The sequence below is a fragment of the Syngnathus acus genome, chromosome 13 (genome assembly GCF_901709675.1).
Source record: "Syngnathus acus chromosome 13, fSynAcu1.2, whole genome shotgun sequence".
Taxonomy (NCBI): Eukaryota; Metazoa; Chordata; class Actinopteri; order Syngnathiformes; family Syngnathidae; genus Syngnathus; species Syngnathus acus.
This window is the reverse complement of record NC_051098.1, coordinates 2,742,732-2,765,372: the sequence shown is the minus strand read 5'-3', so window position 1 is coordinate 2,765,372 and position 22,641 is coordinate 2,742,732. Positions and strand designations below refer to the sequence as shown.

General features: G+C 43.6%; 1 protein-coding gene and 1 long non-coding RNA gene across 4 annotated transcripts in view; one reads left to right on the top strand and one right to left on the bottom strand.

The window, feature by feature from the left end:
* Nucleotides 1–22,423, top strand: part of akap1b (A kinase (PRKA) anchor protein 1b) — a 33,774-nt gene extending 11,351 nt beyond the window's left edge. For all 3 annotated transcript variants that reach the window (XM_037268409.1, XM_037268410.1, XM_037268411.1), the window contains 9 exons: nt 379–503; nt 2,737–2,863; nt 3,009–3,136; nt 16,390–16,567; nt 18,005–18,155; nt 19,553–19,620; nt 19,741–19,814; nt 19,895–19,960; nt 21,958–22,423. In XM_037268409.1, the coding sequence (XP_037124304.1) occupies nt 379–503; nt 2,737–2,863; nt 3,009–3,136; nt 16,390–16,567; nt 18,005–18,155; nt 19,553–19,620; nt 19,741–19,814; nt 19,895–19,960; nt 21,958–22,020 (980 nt within the window). In that variant the 3' untranslated portion in view covers nt 22,021–22,423. The remainder of the gene's footprint in view (nt 1–378; nt 504–2,736; nt 2,864–3,008; nt 3,137–16,389; nt 16,568–18,004; nt 18,156–19,552; nt 19,621–19,740; nt 19,815–19,894; nt 19,961–21,957) is intronic.
* On the bottom strand, nt 3,527–3,723 carry LOC119132905. The gene is made up of 2 exons (XR_005099990.1): nt 3,680–3,723; nt 3,527–3,584 (listed from the first exon to the last, which is right to left on the bottom strand). It is a non-coding gene; the product is annotated as an uncharacterized LOC119132905 (long non-coding RNA).
* Nucleotides 22,424–22,641: the final 218 nt, after the last annotated feature.

The window sequence follows — 22,641 nt, the reverse complement described above, 5'->3', positions numbered from 1 at the left end:
TTAAATTGCTCAAAGGCATTGTTTCAGTGCAAAATATGATCAACAAAACTACAAGTTTTATTAACCTCAAGGCATTCACACTTTGACTGAAAACAAAACTGTCTTATCTCAGTAGTGCAATTGAAAATATTTTGCAAAAGGCAGCAAATTGCATTGTTGAAGTGAAAACAATAACACAAAACTTAAAGTGCGGCTTATAGTTAGGTGCGGTTTATAGTCCAGAAATTACGGTATTTTATGTTCAAGGGGCGTGCAAACAGAGCTGATCATTACAACTGGCAAATTCTGTCTAGATTCTTAGTGTCGTGTTAACTTTGATTCCGATTCATCGTTTGTTTATGCTGCTGAAAATTGATGACTCTACCTGCCTCTGTCTAGGCTCTGATGTGAACAGTATGGACTCTGTGGATAGTGGCTGTACTATGGGCGCTAGAGAAAGTTATAGTACCCATGCTTCCTCTTCAAGTTCTGAGCTAGTCATCTGGGAGATTGAAGTGCCAAAGGTGAGGCATTACAAGTCTAGTCCAATTTCCCCACCTTTTTAGCACAGAATTAGAGTTGCTACCTTGTCATAAATATTCCTTTAAAGTTTAGGGCCTGACACCAACACGCTTGGAGAGGTGTGCCAATGGCTGGCATGATTGTTCATGAACATTTTAATGAAACGGAGACATACTGTATTTTTCGGACTAAAAGTCACTCCGGAGTACAAGTCGCATCACCCATAAAATGCACAATAAAGAGGAAAAAAAACATATACAAGTCGCACCGGAGTTTAAGTCGCATTTTGGGGGAAATTTATTTGACAAAATCCAACACCAAGAACAGACATGAACCAGCAACAACAGGCTAAACCAGTGGTCTCCAACATTTTTTGCGCCACGGACTGGTTACGTGTCAGAAATATTTTCGCGGACCGGCCTTTATATAAATAAATAATACATTTATATAAATAAATAATACATTTATAATAAATATATAAATACGATGAAATAAAATGATACGACTGGCATAAAAACAAGTATAAACAACATAAAAATAAAACTCACCATTACGTTGAATTAGTGGGAGCACTGAGCTTGTTTCTCAGAAAGGAGCCGGTCCCATGTAGGCGTAATCGGAGACAATGACACCTGAAGTGGTTAAGGTTTGTCTTTTAATGCAGGATGCTTGGTCTCCATGTGCCGAAGCAGTTTTGAAGGCTTCATTGCCTCGTTAGCGAGCCTGTCGCCACATATTATGCAGAGTGGGCTTGGCGCGTCAGTCACCTGTGGCGATAAATCCATATTTTAAGTAGGACTCCAGAAATGTTCTTTTAAAGGCAGGTTTCCTTTTCTTAGAAGTCGTAGCCTCTTCTTCTTACGTCTCCTCATTGTTTTTTTTTTCCCCCTTTCCGAAGAAGCTGTCCAAATATCTCTGTTTCTTGCTCATTTTTGCTTGCTTCGCGGGCTCGACTGAGGTGACATGTCACGTGACCGAGACGAGCGTCTTGACCTGAACCGACGGATGTAATTGGGAGAGAATCGCCAATTTGTTTATATTTTTCAAAATAAATTCTTACTTATTTTTGCTAGCTTTGCGGGCTCGGCTGGGGAAACATGTCACGTGACCGGGACGAGCGTCTTGACCTGAATTAATTGGTCGTCAATAAAAAAAAATTTTTTTTTTTTTTTCTGTGCGGCTTGGCGGCCCGGTACCAAGTGACCCATGGACCGGTCCGCGGACCGAGGGGTTGGGGACCCCTGGGCTAAACGATACGGCATGCTAACGTGACATAAACACAAACGAGGAACTGAGAACGGGCCTGATGTAACATTAACAGTTATTCAAATAACTATAACATCAATAACACGTTTATCAAACTATCTGTGTCACTCCAAATCATTAAATCAATTGATCAAATTCATCGTCCTTTCTGTAAACAACGCCGCGTGTGCGGCGCACCGCTGACGTCGGACACCGTCAGTTGCAGTTCAAATTATTCCACAGGCCCATATAACAATATATAAACTATATATCAAATAACAATAATATAAACAACAATTTGATCGAACCATCCGTGTCACTCCAAATCATTATATCCATCGGAATCTTTGTCTTGTGTCACTTAAAAAAACCCAAAAAAAAACCACAGCTTTTGACTCCGGAACTATGTGCACCGCTGACATCAGACTAGATATATCAAATAAATGTAATATAAACAATTTTAACGACCCATCCGTGTCACTCCAAATCATTAAATCCACCGGCTCTTTATTTCACAAAACAAGAGCTCAATATATGAGCCAACACATAGTGCTATAGCAAGCGCCCTGAATCGAACTATATATAATAATAAACTAATAATAAACTATATGTCAAATAACTAACATAAATAACAAGTTTATCGAACCATCTGTGTCACTCCAAATCATTAAATCTCTTGACTCCGGAAGTCAGTGAATGGAACTCATTGTCAGAGAGACTCCAATTATTCCACAGCCGTAGTGCGCCCTCATGCGGTTTAAAGTGAAAATAACATGTGAAGTGATCAACTATATACTAGTAAGTAATGTGTTAATGATCAAGTAAAAATTTGTGAATAATTTCAGATATGTCGCTCCTGAGTATAAGTCGCCCCCCACCCAAACTATGGAAAAAAAACCGCGACTTATAGTCCGAAAAATACGTTAATTTATTTCAGCCACAATATTAATATTAAAGTCTGTGCATTCTTTGGCTGTCTTTCGGTTTCAGCTTCTGGTTGGGCGATTAATTGGGAAGCAAGGAAGATATGTGGGTTTTCTTAAGCAGACCTCTGGTGCAAAGATATACATCTCAACCCTGCCTTACACACAGGAGTTCCAAATCTGTCACATAGAGGGTGAGTTGCTGGGACTCTCAATTTTCATAGAATCTTGTGAAAAGAGAACTGACTCTCTAAAGAATTTGGCTCAAGTGCTTTTCTGTATTTTTTTTTCACAATTGATGTTTAAACAGGTTTAACCTCATGTTTGACATCCATGCAGGTATGCAACAACAAGTTGACAAAGCCCTGTCTCTGATTGGGAAGAAGTTTAAAGATTTGGATTTGACAAACCTTTATGCTCCTCCACCACCACCCCTCACATTGCCATCACTCCCCATGACTTCATGGGTAAGGGTAACTCTTTGTCTTCTACAATCATTACATTTCATTGAATTGTATAAAACATAGCGGCTAGCCTCTGTGGACTTGATCTTTATGGTGTTTTTTTTTTTTTTTTTACATTTTGATAGTAAAAAAATAATACAAATCATACAATTCACCTCCACGGTCAAATAATTCCCATGGAACTAGCAGTGTTTTAAGTAGCATTTTTGACGCAAATACTGTGTAAAGCTATATTATAGTAAAATAAAATCCAACTGAAGTTTTGATGTGTGACTGGTAACTACCATTTATGTTGTTTGCTACAGACATAACCAAATTTGAATTTACTTCTAGTCAATTAATGCTTAAAATTGAGTTATTTTTAGTAATAATGCGCATATACACACACTGCTCAAAAAAATTAAAGGAACAGTTTTTTATTAGGGTATGGCATGAATCCAATTACACTTTTCTGATAAGATTATTTTTAGTAATAATGCGCATATACTGCTCAAAAAAATTAAAGGAACAGTTTTTTATTAGGGTATGGCATGAATCCAATTACACTTTTCTGATAAGGTTTTGGGCAAGTACGTGGCAGATGTTAATCAGTTTCAGCTGCATTGGTGTTGATGGAATTAACAACAGGTGCACTAGAGGGGCAACAACGAGATGGTCCCCAAAACAGAACTGGTTTTGCAGGTGGAGGCCATTTCAAGTTCCTCCCTCTTGATCTTTTTTAACTGTTTTTCCACAAGTGTTGGCTTTAGCTAGAGTCATTATCATGACTGGGAGCATGAGGCGATTTCTTAACCCTCCTGAAGTTGCGCAGATTGTCCAACTCCTCCAGGATGGTACATCCATGCGTGCTGTTGCAAGAAGGTTTGATGTGTCTCCCAGTACAATCTCCAGAGCATGGAGGAGATTCCAGGAGACAGGCAGTTACTCTAGGAGAGCTGGACAGGGCTGTAGACGGTCCTCACTCCATCAGCAGGACCGATATCTGCTACTTTGTGCAAGGAGGAACAGGTTGAGCACTGCCCGAGCCCTACAGAATGCCCAAACAGTCAGAAACAGACTTCACGAGGGTGGCCTCAGGGCACGACGTCCTGTAGTGTGCCCTGTGCTCATTGCTCAGCACCGTGGAGCTCGATTGGCATTTGCCATAGAACAGCAGAATTGGCAAGTCCGCCACTGGCGCCCTGTGCTTTTCACAGATGAGAGCAGGTTTACCTTGAGCACCTGTGATAGATGTGAAAGGGTCTGGAGCAGCCAAGGAGAGCGCTATGCTGCCTGCAACATCATTCAGCATGACCAGTTCGGTGGTGGGTCAGTGATGGTCTGGGGAGGCATTTCCATGGAGGGACAAACAGACCTCGACAGGCTAAAGAACGGCAGTCTGACTGCCATTAGGTATCGGGATGAAATCCTTGCACGCTGGTGCAGTAGGTCCTGGGTTCCTTCTGATCCACAACAATGCCCGGCCACATGTGGCAAGAGTATGCAGACAGTATCTGGAGGATGAAGGAATTGACACAATTGAATGGCCCTCACGATCACCTGATCTAAACCCGATAGAACACCTCTGGGACATAATGTTTCGGTCCATCAGACGCCGCCAGGTTGCTCCTCAGACTTTACAGGAGCTTGCTGATGCCCTTAGACAGATCTGGTAGGACATCCCACAAGACGCCATCCGTCGTCTCATTAGGAGCATGCCGTGACGTTGTCAAGCATGCATACAAGCTCGTGGGGGCCATACAAGATATTGAAAAGAATTTTGAGTTGCAGAAATTGAATTTAGGCAAAATGGATGAGCCTGCCACATCATTTTTTCACTTGGATTTTTGGGGTGTCTCTATACTGAGCCCTCGGTAGGCTGAAAACTTTTATTTCCATCAAAAGATGTGGCAACCTTTTGTTCCTGAGACATTAAACTGTCCATATCAGTATAGATATCCAACTTTTTTTTTTTTCACCATTGAAATCTGTGTTTTCAAAGTGTTCCTTTAATTTTTTTGAGCTGTGTGTGTGTGTCAAGAAAAGTCAAATGTCAAAGTCTGCTTTATTGTCAATTTCTTCACGTCAAGTCACACAGAGATCGAAATTACGTTCCCACTATCCCACGGTGACAAGACATAGTACACAATATACAGACAAGTAAACAACACAAAAAGTAAAAACAAGAAGGCACAAACAATGAATAAATAAGAGTGACGAATAAATAATAAATAAACAAAAAACATAAATAAGAGGAGCAAAAATGGAGCAAGTGTGCATACAGCAAACAGTCAGAATATAGCGCAAGAGTACAGGACGCTACGCAGAAGGGGGGAGAGAGAGTGTGTGCGCGTGTGTGCGTGTCTGCGCGTGCGTGTGCGTGTGTCTGCGCGTGCGTGTGCGTGCGTCTGCGCGTGTGTGTGCGTCTGCGCGTGTGTGTGCGTCTGCGCGTGTGTGTGTGTGTCTGCGCGCGTGTGTGTGTTCATTCAAGATTCAAGAGTTTTTATTCGCCATGTTTGTGCGTTACATCACAGCCTCAGTTCAACATTTAGGTGACTAACAACAGTCAGGACATGTGAAAAATGGCAAATATTCTCAAACATCCCCTGATCTTAAACTCCCAGGAGGGCAAGGAAAAACTCAAAACTCCAGCAAGGGAAAATGAGAAACCTTGAGAAGAGACCACAGATGGGAGGGTCCCTCTTCCAGGATGACCAGGCTGCAATGGATGCAGAGAGGACACATAGTACAAACAGTGTAGACAATTAAAAAAAAAAATATATATATATATATAGATCCACACACACTAGGAGTGGGAATCTTGAGGCACCTCACGATTCGATTACAATTCAGAGGCTACGATTCGATTATAAAATGATTATTGATGCATTTTTAATTTATGTATATGATGCACTTTTTCCACATTTCTTTTTGTCTCACTGAATGAGCATTCATCACTTGCAGTTCAAAAAACAATGCATTTGTAATAAGAAACAAAGAGTTGAATTAATTTCCATTATATTTTATTAACCTTTATGGAAATATCCATTGGAATGGAAATGCATGAACATTTGAACTCTAGTGTTCTTGTATAAGAACAGCAGTTGATCCACATGCTCAGATGAGTGTGTGCTGCGTTGTGCAGTGATGTCTCCTGCAGTCGAAAAAACTCCTTCTACAGCAACACTGGTGCCTGGAATACACAGGTACCTCTTGGCAAGCCTGGAAATAAGAGGAAAATGTACTGCATTCCTTGCCCACCAGTCAAGAGGGTCCTCAGAGAGACGGAGAGCTGGAGTACTAGTACAGTACTTGTTAACTTCTTCTTGAGCCCTGTTAACTTCTTCTTGAGCCCTGGCGTAGGCAGATCGGGGCTGTGGCTGCCTTTCGGCTTGAGTGAAGTGCTTACCCAGCAGATCCTCCAACAGGGAAGATGACAAAGCTCTGTGTTCCTCTTCCATGTCTGTTTGGTGGGTCCTCTTCCCCTGCAGCAGGTGTTTGTTCCTCGTCCTCTCGCTCATTTTACTGTAGGTAAACAAATAATGAGGAAAACGTGTAAACAAAAAGGCTCAAATGTTTATCACAACTTCATTGTTAAATTGACATTTGATACAAATGATTGAATTTGATATTGAATTATGTACAAAATAAATAAATGTTATATTATGCAGAATATGCACAGAGTAACACTTTACAGGGAATATTATGTAATCGTGTAGTCGTGCAGCACCCTCAACAGCCACTCTGTCATAGGTCTCCTCTCTGTCCTCCTCCGACAGGAAGGGGAGGCTTTTAAACTGAGGGTCGAGAGCAGCAGCTATCTGAAGAGTTTGCTTCTCCTGCTCGCTGCTGTATTTCTTGCTGCTGAGCTCCTCGTGTATGGCTCTCTTTATTTCCCTGACCAGTGGAGACATCCCAGGACTGTCCTTTGTCTCGTTGAGGAGTTTAGCTTGCAGAGAAGCAATTAGAGAAATGGTGGTGCTTTTCTCTGTTGACATGACGGTTGTTGTATCCTTCAGTGGCTTGAGGGCTGCGATGATATCCTCAGCATTTGTGACATCAGCCTCACTAAGTGTACATAGGTCTTTCTCTGATCTTCTCACTTGAGGGGAGAGGAGTGTGGCGGTGATGGCAGGCTGCTGCTCCAAAAACCTGCTCACCACCTCAAAGGCACTATTCCATCTAGTAGTCTACCTTCAGTTTGTGCTTGAGGATGTTAAGCAGCTTCTGGTTCACTTCAAGCTGATGTGCACCGACTGTGCCGCGGTGGAAAAAAGTGCCGATGCGTCTCACTCTTCCTAGCAGTCTGGCCACACTTTGCACCTTCAGGGCACGTTGAGCCGCAAGGTTCAACGTGTGGGCGTAGCATTCCAGATGGCTGAAGTTTCCCAGATGGGCAGCAACAACCATATTAGCTGCGTTGTCTGTAACTAGAACAACTTCTTTATTTGCGATGTTCCATTCGTTTAAAGCACTGCTTAGCAGCTCAGCCATATTAGCACCCGTGTGGCTTTCATGCATTGTATGTACACGCGTGCGTGTGTGCGCACGCGCGTGTGTGTGTGTGTGCGCGCGCGCGTGTGTGTGTGTGCACGCGCGCACACACTATCTGGACGGACACACAGCTGGCCAAAGGTGTGTGTGTGTGTGTGTGTGTGTGTGTGTGTGTGTGTGTGTGCGCGCACGCGCGTATGTGTGTGTATGTATGTGTATATATATATAGATCTATATTAATATATATACAGTGCCTTGCGAAAGTATTCGGCCCCCTTGAACCTTTCAACATTTCGCCACATTTCAGGCTTCAAACATAAAGATATAAAATTTCAATTTTTTGTCAAGAATCAACAATAAGTGGGACACAATCGTGGAGTGGAACGAAATTTATTGGATAATTTAAACTTTTTTAACAAATAAAAAACTGAAAAGTGGGGCGTGCAATATTATTCGCTAATACTTTGCAGCGCCACCTTTTGCTGCAATTACAGCTGCAAGTCGCTTGGGGTATGTCTCTATCAGTTTTGCACATCGAGAGACTGGAATTCTTGCCCATTCTTCCTTGCAAAACAGCTCGAGCTCAGCGAGGTTGGATGGAGAGCGTTTGTGAACAGCAGTCTTCAGCTCTTTCCACAGATTCTCGATTGGATTCAGGTCTGGACTTTGACTTGGCCATTCTAACACCTGGATACGTCTATTTGTGAACCATTCCATTGTAGATTTGGCTTTATGTTTTGGATCATTGTCCTGTTGGAAGATAAATCTCCGTCCCAGTCTCAGGTCTTTTGCAGACTCCAACAGGTTTTCTTCCAGAATTCAAGATTCAAGAGTTTTTATTCGCCATGTTTGAGCGTGCCAAACAAGGAATTTGACTTCGGTAAAACACACCCTCTGTTCAACATATAGGTGACTAACAACACTCAGGACATGTGAATAATGACAAAAACAGTGTAGACAAATTCAAAAAGGTGTGAAGAGCAGGATGTTATTGCACAGTAATGCCTCTGAGACTCTATGAGTGGTGTGAGTTCATCAGAGCAACAGCCTGGGGGAAGAAGCTGTCTCGGTGTCTGCTGGTTTTGGCGTACCGAGCTCTATAACGCCGTCCGGAGGGGAGTAGTTCAAACAGACTGCAACCTGGGTGAGAAGGGTCTGTAGAGATGTTCCTTGCACGTTTCCTGGTCCTGGACAGGTACAAGTCTTGGATAGATGGGAGGTTGATTCCAATGATCTTTTCTGCAGTCCTGATTGTCCGTTGCAGTCTGTGCTTGTCTTGTTTGGAGGCTGATCCAAACCAGACAGTGATGGAGATGCAGAGGACAGACTGGATGATGGCAGTGTAGAAGGTCTTCAGAAGCTCTCGCGGCAGGTTGAACTTCTTGAGCTGTCTCAGGAAGTACAGCCTCTGCTGGGCCTTCTTCCGGACAGAGTCTATGTGGCCGGTCCATTTCAGGTCCCGAGAGATTGTGGTTCCCAGGAACTTGAAGGTGTCTGTGGAGAGAATAGTATTACTGAGGATAGTGAGGGGTAAAAGTGGTGAAGGGTCTCGCCTGAAATCCACTGTCATCTCCACGGTCTTGAGCGGGTTCAGCTCCAGATGGTTTTGGTTACACCAGTGGACCAGCCGCTCCACCTCCTGTCTGTACGCAGTCTCATCACCGTCCTGGATCAGTCCGATGAGAGTGGTGTCGTCTGCATACTTCAGGAGCTTCACAGGAGAGTCATCTGAGGAGAAATCATTGGTGTAGAGAGAGAAGAGCAGTGGGGAGAGGACGCACCCCTGAGGGGCTCCAGTATTGGTGGTCCGGGTGTCAGATGTGATGCCCCCCAGCCTCACACGCTGTCTCCTGTTGGTCAGGAAGCTGGTGATCCACTGACAGGTGGGGGCAGGCACCGCAAGCTGGATGAGCTTCTGTTGGAGGATGTCAGGAGCGATGGTGTTGAACGCCGAGCTGAAGTCCACGAACAGGATCCTGGCGTACGTTCCTGGGGTGTCCAGGTGGTGCAGGATGTAGTGCAGTCCCATGTTGACCGCATCATCCACTGACCTGTTTGCCCGGTAGGCAAACTGGAGGGGGTCAAGCAGGGGGCCCGTGACCTCCTTCAGGTGGTTCAGCACTAACCTCTCGAAAGATTTCATGACCACAGATGTCAGTGCGACGGGTCTATAGTCATTCAAACCTGTGATGGCGGGCTTCTTGGCCACTGGAACGATGGTGGAGCTCTTGAAGCACGAGGGCACCTCACACAGCTCCAGAGAACGGTTGAAGATCCGTGCAAAGGTGGGCGCCAGCTGCTCAGCGCAGACTTTCAAGCAGGAAGGTGACACGCCGTCTGGGCCCGGTGCCTTCCTGGTCTTTTGTCTCCGGAACATCTGGCGCACTTCCTCCTCGCGGACCTGGAGTGCGGGCGCGGCCTCTGCAAGAGATAGAGTGGGTGACAACAATGATAGAGGTGTGGACAGAGCAGTTGTGGGGAGAGGTGAGTATGTAGATTGTGCTGCAGGAAGTCCCGTTGTGTGGGAGGACCGATCAAACCTGCAGTAGAACTTATTTAGCTGGTTAGCAAGCCTTGGGCTCTCCACAGGACGGGGGGGTTCGTTTCTTGTAGCCCGTGATGCTCTGCAGACCTTTCCACACTGTTGAGGGATCAGGATTGGCAGAGAGGTGTCTCTTCAGGTTCTCCCCGTAACACCTCCTGGCTTTCCTGACCTCTCGGTTCAGTGTGTTTCTGGTCTGCCTGAACAGGTCGCGGTCGCCGCTCCTGTAGGCCTCCTCCTTGACTTTGCGCAGCCTCCTGAGGTTCGGTGTAAACCAAGGTTTGTCGTTGTTGTACGTGCAGAAGGTCTTAATCTGCACACACAGATCCTCACAAAAACTGATGTATGATGTGACAGTGTCAGTGAGTTCATGCAAGTCTGAAGTTGCAGCTTCGAAAGCTCCCCAATCGGTGCAGTCAAAGCAGGCTTGGAGGTCCTGCCTTGACTCCACTGTCCACTTCCTCACAGTCCTCACCACAGGCTTAGAAGTTTTTAGTTTCTGCCTGTAGGCCGGGATCAGATGAACTAGACCAGGGGTGGGCAAACTACGGCCCGCGGGCCACATCCGGCCCACGGGACCGTTTAATCCGGCCCGCCAACACTGAATTAATTGTATTATTAAACTTTTTTTTTTGTCATTTTGCCTGCAATGACTGCGTTTCCCCAGTAGATGGGGAACCGCTCGCCTGCGCATTTACTACCGGAAGCAGTGTCAGAAAGCTCGGTGCACACTCACAAGTGCGTGTACGTACGTACTCAGTAGTACGGACATGGCGCACTCGCGCTCTATTTGTATCAGTCCCGAATTTAGAGCGTGGGCTGACGACGACAGCATTCTTGTAATTCGCTCGCTGAGCTTTCAGATACAGTTTTACGCTAAAGCCACCCACAAACCTTCCCCTGGAATCCTTCCATTAAAATGAGTGGCCCGAAGAAAAGAAGTGAGTGCCGAATGTTAAAAGAGTGGCCAATTTGGCTCGACGTACGCGACGTGACGTTCAGCCACATCAACCCGTCACAGATCGAGGTAAACGGATCTCTCCTAAGAATTGCCACAACAAATTTTACTCCAGACTATGATGCACTAGCAAAAAAGGGAGACCAACAACACTGTTCCCACTGAAAATGAAGGGGAGGCTCTCAAGTTTGTTGTAAAAAATTTTGAATATGATTTGTACACATAGCAGGGATTGAAACTAGCGACCATTCTCATTGCCAAACAATGCAGGATGCTCAAGGACATTGATGCACACCTGTTTGCGACTAATCTTAACCTGTAAAGTTCTTAAGGCTTACTTTAAGGAAGTGTTTCCCATTTCCTCACCTCTGTTATCAGGTGTTTGTGAGTTAAAACTCTGCTCTGATTTTCAGATACCCCTCCCCGTGTTGCCGTTTTGATTACTTTATTTGGATGTATGCTTTCACCGATTCTTCAAGATGATATATTTGGTCAGAATGTTTACCGTTTGATGTGATCTCATAAGATAAACATCTTTCATTAATCTGACCTGCAGGCACTGAAGTGATGGAGACTGTTAATCATAATAACAGTGTCGTATTTTATGAGAATCACTGATAACAGTTTTTTAGTGAATTTCTTTTTTTTTTTTTAATGCTGTTAATAAATGCATTTGTTTTCAAAAAACTTGTTTGGAATATCCATGCTTTACTACCTACTAAAGGCCAAAATCTTTTATGCAATGACCTTTACAGGTCGCTTATATTACTTCACACAAACACTACGTCCATCTGCTCCTGGTTCGGCCCTCCGGTCCAAATTTAGAACCCAGTTCGGCCCGCGAGTCAAAAAGTTTGCCCACCCCTGAACTAGACAGTGGTCCGAGAGTCCTAAAGCTGCACGAGCCACAGAGTGGTATGCATCCTTAATCACGGTGTAGCAGTGGTCCAGAGTCTGTGCCCCTCTGGTGGGACACGTTACGTGCTGTCTGTATCTGGGGAGTTCGTGTGCGAGGTTCGCCCTGTTAAGAACACCCAGAACAATGATTAGTGAGTTTGGTAGAAGTTTCTCCATGTCTGTTACCGGGTCAGCCAGCATCTGCGTGGCTTCACTCGCACGTGCGTGTGGTGGGATGTAAACAGCCGCCATGACGATCGAGGAGAACTCCCGTGGTGAATAGAACGGCCAGCAGTTTATGAAAAGTGTTTCTAGGAGAGGGCTGCAAAACTCTTTCAACACGTGACATCAGTACACCAACGTTCATTAATGTAGAAACAGAGACCACCTCCCTTTGATTTTGGTCAAATGGTCCTATATTTGGCTCCATCCATCTTCCCATCAATTTTAGCCATCTTCCCTGTCCCTGCTGAAGAAAAGCAGGCCCAAACCATGATGCTGCCACCACCATGTTTGACAGTGGGGATGGTGTGTTCAGGGTGATGAGCTGTGTCGCTTTTACGCCAAACATATCGTTTTGCATTGTGGCCAAAAAGTTCGATTTTGGATTCATCTGACCAGAGCACCTTCTTCCACATGTTTGGTGTGTCTCCCAGGTGGCTTGTGGCAAACTTTAAACGAGACTTTTTATGGATATCTTTGAGAAATGGCTTTCTTCTTGCCACTCCTCCATAAAGGCCAGATTTGTGCAGTGGACGACTGATTGTTGTCCTATGGACAGACTCTCCCACCTCAGCTGTAGTTATCTGCAGTTCATCCAGAGTGATCATGGGCCTCTTGGCTACATCTCTGATCAGTCTTCTCCTTGTTTGAGATGAAAGTTTGGAGGGACGGCCGGGTCTTGGTAGATTTGCAGTGGTCTGATACTCCTTCCATTTCAATATAATTGCTTGCACAGTGCTCCTTGAGATGTTTAAAGCTTGGGAAATCTTTTTGTATCCAAATCCGGCTTTAAACTTCTCCACAACAGTATCCCGGACCTGCCTGGTGTGTTCCTTTGTCTTCATGGTTCTCTCTGCGCTTTAAACAGAACCCTGAGACTATCAAAGAGCAGGTGCATTTATACGGAGACTTGATTACACACAGGTGCATTCTATTTATCATCATCAGTCATTTAGGACAACATTGGATCATTCAAAGATCCTCACTGAACTTCTGGAGTGAGTTTGCTGCACTGAAAGTAAAGGGGCCGAGTAATATTGCACGCCCCACTTTTCAGTTTTTTATTTGTTAAAAAAGTTTAAATTATCCAATAAATAAGATAAGATAATCCTTTATTATTCCCTCAATGGGGAAACTCCTATGTTAGCAGCAGTACACTTAACATATACACACACACGCGCATGCGGGGAAGGGGGTAAAAGATTTAAAAAAGTAGAAGGTATATATAATTAAAAAATATGGACAGTATATACAAAATACACAATACACAATATACAGTGGAGATAAAAAAAAAATATTAGATAAAAAAAATAGTGCAAAGGAAGAAAAAAAAAACTGCAAAAAAAAGCAGGTAAAAAGAGTGTGAGGTAGACAGATATTGCACATAGTATGATTGCACATATGGTTATTGCACGTTATTGCATGTTATTTTGTCCGTTAGCTACAGTGATCGGCCTGGTTGTACAGTCTGATGGCAGCAGGGAGGAAGGACCTGCGATGCCTCTCGGTGGTGCATCGTGGGTGACGAAGCCGGTCACTGATGGAGCTCTCCAGGGCTCTGACAGTCTCATGAAGGGGGTGGAAGACATTGTCCATGATGGAGGACAGCTTAGCCACCATCCTCCTCTCCCCCACCACCTCCACCCGGTCCAGACTGCAGCCCAGGACAGAGCCGGCTTTCTTCACCACCTTGTCCAGCCTCTTCCTCTCCGCTGCAGTGATGCCGCTGCTCCAGCAGACCACCCCATAAAAAATGGCGGACGCCACCACAGAGTCGTAGAAGGTCCTCAGGAGGCCGTCCCTCACTCCGAAGGACCTCAGTCTGCGCAGCAGGTGGAGTCTGCTTTGGCCCTTCTTGTATAGGGCCTGAGTGTTAACAGTCCAGTCCAGTTTATTGTTCAGGTGAACACCCAGGAACTTGTAAGAGTCCACAATCTCTATGTCCGTTCCCTGGATGTTCACCGGCGAGGGGGGGACTTTGCGCCGGCGGAAGTCCACCACCAGCTCCTTTGTTTTTCCAGAGTTAATCTGGAGGCGGTTCCGCCGGCACCAGTCCACGAATCTGTGATTCAGTTCTCGGTACTCCGTCTCGTCTCCGTTGTTAATGAGACCGACGATGGCGGAGTCGTCCGAGAACTTCTGGAGGTGGCAGGTTGATGTGTGGTGGGTGAAGTCAGCTGTGTAGATGGTGAAGAGGAGGGGGGCCAGGACGGTCCCCTGTGGAGCTCCTGTGCTGCAGACCACCGTGTCAGACACACGGCCTCCTGTCCTCACAAACTGCGGTCTGTTTGTGAGGAAGTCCAGGACCCATGATGTCAGCTGCTGGCAGGCTCCAGCATGGTGCAGTTTGTTCCCCAGCAGTTCTGGCTGGATGGTGTTGAAGGCACTGGAGAAATCATAAAACATGATCCTCACAGTGCTTCCAGCCCGCTCCAGGTGGGCCAGGGACCTCTGCATGAGGAAGATGACGGCGTCCTCAACCCCGATGCTCGGCCGGTAGGCGAACTGCAGGGGGTCGGCGGAGGAGCTCACCAGGAGGCGCAGGTAGTGGAGGACCAGCCTCTCCAGGGTCTTCGCCAGGTGGGATGTCAGGGCCACCGGCCGGTAGTGGTTGAAGTCGCTGGGGCGAGATGACTTGGGCACCGGTACCACGCAGGACGTCTTCCACAGCTGTGGCACCCTGTGCAGCCTCAGGCTCATGTTGAATATGTGCTCCACGATCCTGCACAGTTGCCCGGAGCAGGATCTGAGCAGCCTGGAGGTGATGCCATCTGGACCCGTCGCCTTCTTCACCTTGAGCCTCGCCAGTCCTCTCTCCACCTGGGCTGTGGAGAGCACCATGCTGGGTGGGGGAGTGGTGTGGGGTGGGTTGCAGGGGGGGTGGTTGGTGGGTTCGGTGGAGTTGAGAGTGGGCTGGGGGGTTTTGGAGGGGAAGTAGCAGGGGGCGTGGTCAATGTGAGAGTCCTCGGAGCAGAAGAGGCTCCAGTCGGGGGAAGTTGCAGCAGGGCTGGGTGGGTGGGGGGAGGAGTGGATGGTTGTTCAAACCGGTTGAAGAACCGGTTCAGGTCATTCACCCACTCCTGATCCCTGTCTAGCGCAGGTCTGGAGTTGCTACGTCCTGAGATGGTGTTCAGGCTCCTCCAGACCCCGCTGACGTCGTCCCGCTGCAGTTGGTCTTCCATCCTCCTCCTGTAGTTGCTCTTCCCCTCCCTGATCTTCTTCTTCAGGTCCCTCTGCACCGTCTTCAGCAGGTCCCTGTCTCCTGATTTAAAGACCCTCCTTTTTTCCCTGAGCAGGTCTTTAATCTCAGGGGTGATCCAAGGTTTGCTGTTTGCAAAAGCCCTGACTGTTTTGGTGGGTATGGTGGAGTCTACACAAAAGTTAATGTAGTCTGTGACACAGCTGGTGAGACCGTCGATGTCGTCCCCGTAGTCCTCACAGAACACTCGTTCCACTTCACGATTGTGTCCCACTTGTTGTTGATTCTTGACAAAAAATTACAATTTTATATCCTTATGTTTGAAGCCTGAAATGTGGCGAAATGTTGAAAGGTTCAAGGGGGCAGAATACTTTCGCAAGGCACTGTATTAGCGCAAGGGGGCCGAATAATATTGCACGCCCCACTTTTCAGTTATTTGTTAAAGTTTAAATTATCCAATAAATTTCGTTCCACTTCACGATTGTGTCCCACTTGTTGTTGATTCTTGACAAAAAATTAAAATTTTATATCTTTGTTTGAAGCCTGAAATGTGGCGAAATGTTGAAAGGTTCAAGGGGGCCCAATACTTTCGCAAGTATTTTAAGTTACGGTTCGTTTATTTTAGTTTTAAATGTACAGTGGGTTTTATAAGACCCCAAATGGAACAAAGAGTGAACCCATCCGCAAACCCTTGCTGTCTTTTACGGGCCCCTTAATTTATGATCAACCGCGTGGCTGTTGCAACTGGATAGTGTGCTAAACTATATATATATATACATACACACACACACACACACACACACACCTTTGGCCAGCTGTGTGTGTGTGTCCATCCGTCCGTCCAGATAATCCTTTTTGTAATCTCTGTGAAAAACCATGGTTGACTGCAAACATTGAAGCCAGTAAAGTTTTGTTCAAGCGCTCCAATTGTTACTTTACTTTTATTTTTGTCATTTGTCCTCTAGCTGCTCCTGCCCAGTGGTGTGACAGTTGAAGTGATTGTGGTGAATATTGTATCAGCCGGGCACGTCTTTGTCCAGCAGCACACCCATCCTACTTACCATGCCCTAAGAAGCCTTGACCAGCAGATGTTCTTGTGCTACTCCCAGCCAGGCACACCCACCCTTCCTTCTCCAGCTGAAGGTAACTATACCTGTAAAGAAAAATATTGTCTAGACCCACCCTTTGCAAAGTATTGTCCACAGTCTCTGATTGGTGTCACAGTGTTAGGCTTGGTTCATACAGCAGGCAAATGCGACCCAAATTGGATTACCGTATTTTTCGCACTATAAATCGCTCCGGAGTACAAGTCGCACCAGCCATAAAATGCATAATAAAGAAGAAAAACGCACATATAAGCCGCACCGGAGTACAAGTCACATGAATAGGCAACAACAGGCTAAACAATAAGGTATGCTAACGTTACATAAACACAAACGAGGAACTGAGAACGTTCCTGATGTAACATGTTAACAGTTACCGTCTTTTTCCGTGCATAATGCGCAAAATTTAATTAATTTATTGTCCTAAAATCTGGGGTGCGCATTATGCATGGGTACAACAATTTTTGAAGAAAATCTCCCTCGAAATAAAACTTGAAATCACACCTTTCTTCTTGTTTGTTGTCAATCGCGCATCACATTCAGCCATCCTGCCCAACACACTTAGTCAGTAAAATTCATAATTGACGACACATCGTTTGATGCGATGGTGCGTTATTGTCAAATATTGTTTGTTTTTTAATCTCCATCGCAGACCGGATATCATATGGAGGCCGCCATTACAGTACTAGTTTAAAAATCGACACCTAGATGGCGCTAGATATTCGAACTCTGCGGCGGAAATTCGGATCCGATGCGCAGAACGGATGCGCAAGACACGCCAGCTATATAAAGAGCGAGAGTTCAGTTCTCTACCTATTAGTTTCAATTAACAGTTTAATTAGCAGTTTCATCAAGATGGTTAAGAGAGCAAGTTATAGTATAGCATTTCAAAAGAAAGTCATTGAAGTGGCAGAACAATAGTGTGTTTGTACTGTGCTCTGGTCATTTCGCCAAAGAAGGGATAATAGTCCTCTTCTCTTCTTGACTGACAATGAATGCGATAGTTTAATACAATCAGCAAATAACAAAATGCGTATTACAGGAAATATTTTATTTACTTTGCCTTGTTCCTTTCTTCTCTGCTGTTCACTTCAAACACGCTCCATACGAACACAATGCTCTCGTATCAGACGCTTGCTCGATCACCTGCTCGTTTGCTGCCACAATGTACCCTACACAAATCCGAAACATTTCTTCGCTATCGAGTTTGCTAGCGCATGCGCAGTGATACTGACCGGCAGAATAACATCCGGTTGTTCCCAAAGATGATCTTTTTTCTGAAATAATTTTACATTTACGGACTTAAGAGTCAAAATTTGGGTGCGTATTATACATGGGTACAGGCTTTTTTCCAGCATCGACATGCCATTTTTAGGGTGCGTATTATGCACGGAAAAAGACGGTATTCAAATAACTCCCTCACTGTTTCGTGCTTTTACATATATTAACACATGGTCTCTCTGTCTTCATCATCTAGTTGGTGTGATATGTGCAGCTCCAGCAGTGGAAGGAGCCTGGTGGAGAGCTCAGGTCATCACCTTCTATAAAGAATCAAATGAGGTGGAAATAAGATACGTTGATTATGGTGGCTATGACAGAGTGAAGATTGACTCATTACGGCAAATAAGGTATGGCTATATGTAAGAAGTACTGTTTAAGGGCCCTTGTCAACACAGCATTGCATTTTTAGATTAAGCTTCTTCGATGAATAAAGAAAACAGTGCAGTCCTTTCACATAAGCTAGCGATGGCTAGCCTTGCATTGTGAAAGAGGTACAGTTTTTTCATTAGTGTATTGGCCCAGGGTTTCTTTACCAGGTTTTGCTTTATATTTACCACATAAAGGACAATAATTGTATGTACAGCCATCTTGCTGATATTCAATAAATTAATCAATCCGTTTACCATTGAGGACAATAAATGATGAATGAGCAGTTTGAACAGTCAGACTTGTATAGTACTAGAATGTGCAGTTTTGGATAGCGCTGTCAACACCATACCTTGCCCAAAACATTTTAAAAACTCAGACATTCAATTCTTTTAAAACATATTAATATATTGAAAACGTCTTCCTATGCCACCGTAAAGAAGACAAAGAAAATGAAGAACACAAACAAGGACGCAAAGAAGATAAAACTAGTATCAGCCATCCAGCTATGATACAAGCCACATGTCGAAATATAATCAGGGCTTTAACAAAGAAACCATCAAGTAAAATCGGTGGCCGCCAGCCCACATCGTAAGTTTTAAGTTAAAAATAGCTTACCGTATTTTCCGCACCATAAGGCGCACTTAAAAGCCTTTAATTTTTGCAAAACAATGAAGGTGCGCCTCTAAATAAGGTGCCCCTTTTGTGTGGACCAAATTCCAAAATCTGTAAAGTTCTTTTGTGTGGCTTCCGTAATATGTATACAGGCGTAATATGAAGACCCGATGAACCAATCAGAGGACTAGACGAAACATGTAGAGCAGTACGTACCTCCTCCGCCATTGGTAAATAAATACTATCGTTTGTGCAAATCTGTAAAGTTGTTTTGTGTGACACAGACGTAGGTCCCTAATCAGAATCAGCTTTATTGGCCAAGTTTGTGCATGACAAACAAGGAATTCGACTCCGGTTAATCTCAGTCTCTGTACAACATATACATGACTAACGGCATTTAACTGGCAAGAACAGGATATAATTGCGACAATCTAATTTATTTGACACAAGACTTATTTTGGTACATTATATGGCTCCTTAAAAACCTTTAAATATAGGCTTAAAATCAGAATTTATAGAAGTTTATTTTATGCCCTTTATTCATGTGTTATTTAATGATAAATGGTGTGCACATAGCGCTTTATTTATACCATATGGTGCCCAAAGCGCTTCAAGAAGATTACCAGTATATATTCTACCTTCAGCTCATCCGCATTGTATAAAGGGACTGCAGGATTATAGCAAGATCTTTGCTTGTTGCCGTAATGCTTACAAACATGTTTAGTGTGACAGCGTTCAACACATTGATGCCTTTGTCTTTTAGGTCTGATTTTGTAACATTACCGTTTCAAGGGGCTGAAGTATTGCTTGACAACGTCGCTCCCCTCCCAGGTACACTGTTTTGACAAGTTTATGCATAACTCATGGTTCTCTGGTATAGTTTATTCCTTATTTCAAATGGATTGCATTCATTTGCTTTCCTAATGTATACTTACTGTATGATTCTATCAGGAGAGGATCGTTTTTCGTCCGGGGCCACATCAGCGCTCGAAGAGATGACAAGAGGAGTTGCATTGCTTGCCCAAGTAGGCCTTTATCAGTAATCTCCCCCAGACTGATAGTTAAATGTCACTAACTGCCAATATCTTTGTCTTGTATTTTAAAGGTCTCAAATTATGATAACAGTACTGGCCTCCCATTGGTTCATCTGTGGAACATGGTGGGAGAAGACGTAAGACACCACAATTACTAAATTACGAGTTGTTCGATTAACTGTATGTGTGTTTCTACTGTATAGTACAACTACCATGACCAATTTTTTTTTTTTTAGAATTGATTATTCTATTGTATTCCATTAAATAATCACATAAAAATGTTTGGCATTTAAGTGTATTGTAAAAACATATTTTCGATTACTTTTTGTTATTATTGAATGCTTAAACAAAGCCAAACAAACAACACATGAAACAATATCACATGAGAGGAAGTGATGTTATACTTTTACAGTTTTTGAAACTGACTTTCTTAGGTTCTCGGTAATGCGAAAAGCTCGTCTTCCAGGCTTCAGGTTCAACTACAGTGGGGCAAAAAAGTATTTAGTCAGCCACCAATTCTGCAAGTTCTCCCACTTACAAGATGAGAGATGCCTATAATTTTCATCATAGGTACACTTCAACATTGAGAGACAAAATGGAGAAAAAAAAAATCCAGAAAATCACATTGTCTGCCTTTTTAAAAAAAATATTTGCAAATTATGGTGGAAAATAAGTATTTGGTCAATAATGGCCTCGATCTGGGGCTCCACGCAAGATCCCACCCCGTGGTGTTAAAATGATCGTGAGAACGGTGAACAAAAATCCCTGAACCACACAGGGACCTAATGAATGACCTGCAGAGAGCTGGGACCAAAGTAACACACTACGTCACCAGGGTCTCAAATCCTGGAGTGCCAGACATGTCCCCCTGCTTAAGCCAGTACATGTGCAGGCCCGTCTGAAGTTTGCGAGAGCGCATTTGGATGATCTGGAAGAGAATTGGGAGAATGTCATATGGGAATGTCATAAATTCTTTAAAAATCAGACAATGTGATTTTCTGGATTTTTTTTTTCATTTTGTCTCTCATAGTTGAAGTGTACCTATTATGAAATTTACAGCCATCTCTCATCTTGTAAGTGGTAGAACTTGCACAATTGGTGGCTTACTAAATACTTTTTTGCCCCACTGTACATGTCATTTACAGGTTATTCTTGCTAACAACAACTTTGTAACTTTCCCTTTGTTCCCCAAAGTAAAAAAAGGTGTTTGCAAATGTCATATTTCGATTAAACAATAGACAGTTTGCTCTATGAGAGACTTCAAAAATCAAATTATTTATTTTTGAGAGGCGGAAATCAGATGATTTGGACAATTTTAAGATAAACAATGGCTCTCAATGAGTATTTAATTCTCAAATTAATTGTCGATTAATTTGATAATCGATCGTTGGTTAGTGTTATGGTTAAAATTTCACAACTCTTGTTTTTAGTAGTTTGTTTTTTTATAATTTTTTCATCAAAAGTACCTTAAAAAGGATCCTCACAGTATACAAATTGAAATTTGGAGGCCATTTACAGTATTTGAAGGAAGGGTGTTGTTAACCAAATGGACCCAAAAAAAAGGTGTTTTTAAATTGTATTACACAGTAAATTTGGCCAACGAATGCTAGTGGCCGTTTCACTTTTGGGCTTCCAATGAGACGTAAAAACCAATGATATTAGTCTAGACCAGGGGTGTCAAACTCATTTTTATCACGGGCCGCATTGTAGTCATAGCTTCTTTCGGAGGGCCATTATGACTGTCAACCCAAATAAATGTATGAGCACCTCATATTATATACAGTAAAAGCTACAAAACAAATAACTCGTTTTCAAATCAGACGAGTAAAAACTGGTCAAATATTTTAAAAAAAAGATATTAAAAGTGAAGACAATCTGCAATTCTAGTAATGACACGAATTTGATGCACAATTTGTCTTCGCGGGCCACATAAAATGTGGCGGGCGGTATCTGGCCCCCGGGCCTTGAGTTTGACACCTGTGGTCTAGATCAAAAAAGCGCCAGAAAGAATGTAAGAATAACGTAAACATGAAGGTTTGTACTGACCTTCAGTTATACAGTTTAGCATTCACTTCAGTATATGATGTATGCTTTCTAAGAAGTAAGTCTAACCAAGGTAATTTCTCTCTTTCAGGTTATTTCTATAAACCGCACATTGGCTGAGAGGGGCTTGGGTGTATGGGTTGATGGATTTTGAGCCATTGTCTGTTAAAGACAATTCACTGGATGATTTTTTGTTTTGTTTTTCTCGTCCTGTTGTTTGTTTCCTTTAAAAAGACATTAAAATATTTTTCTGGCATAGTCTTTGAGAGCAACACTGCTTCAAAATAAGACAAACCTTTTTGGGTCATTCACAAATGAAAGGAAGAGGAACCTTGTACATGAAAAAAGGGTCTATATTGTAATTTAAATAAAGATCAACCAATATTTTTTTTTTCTCCCCCAACTTTACCTTTTTGCACTGGGCTTTTGGACATTGTATTTTAATCATCATGCTGTGTGGGCTCATGAGACGTATGTCAGACTATGTAGGCACGTGAACTGTAATTACCAACTCTGACAGCGAGAGGTCAGTAAATTTCAAAATTGTTTGGATAAACGTTTTTTGTTTCGTCCAACTATAAGGACAATGCCATGATGTTGCTAAGTCCAAGGGTGAGTCGATAGCAAGCAGTCAAAGTCTGAGAACGGTCACCTGGCGACCAACAACAGTGCCGCCAACTTGGACTAAAGCACAAGCTGGTTGTCCTACCGTAACATTATTCATTATTTATTATAATAAACGGTTCGTTTATTGCGGGCTCACTACATTGCGAAT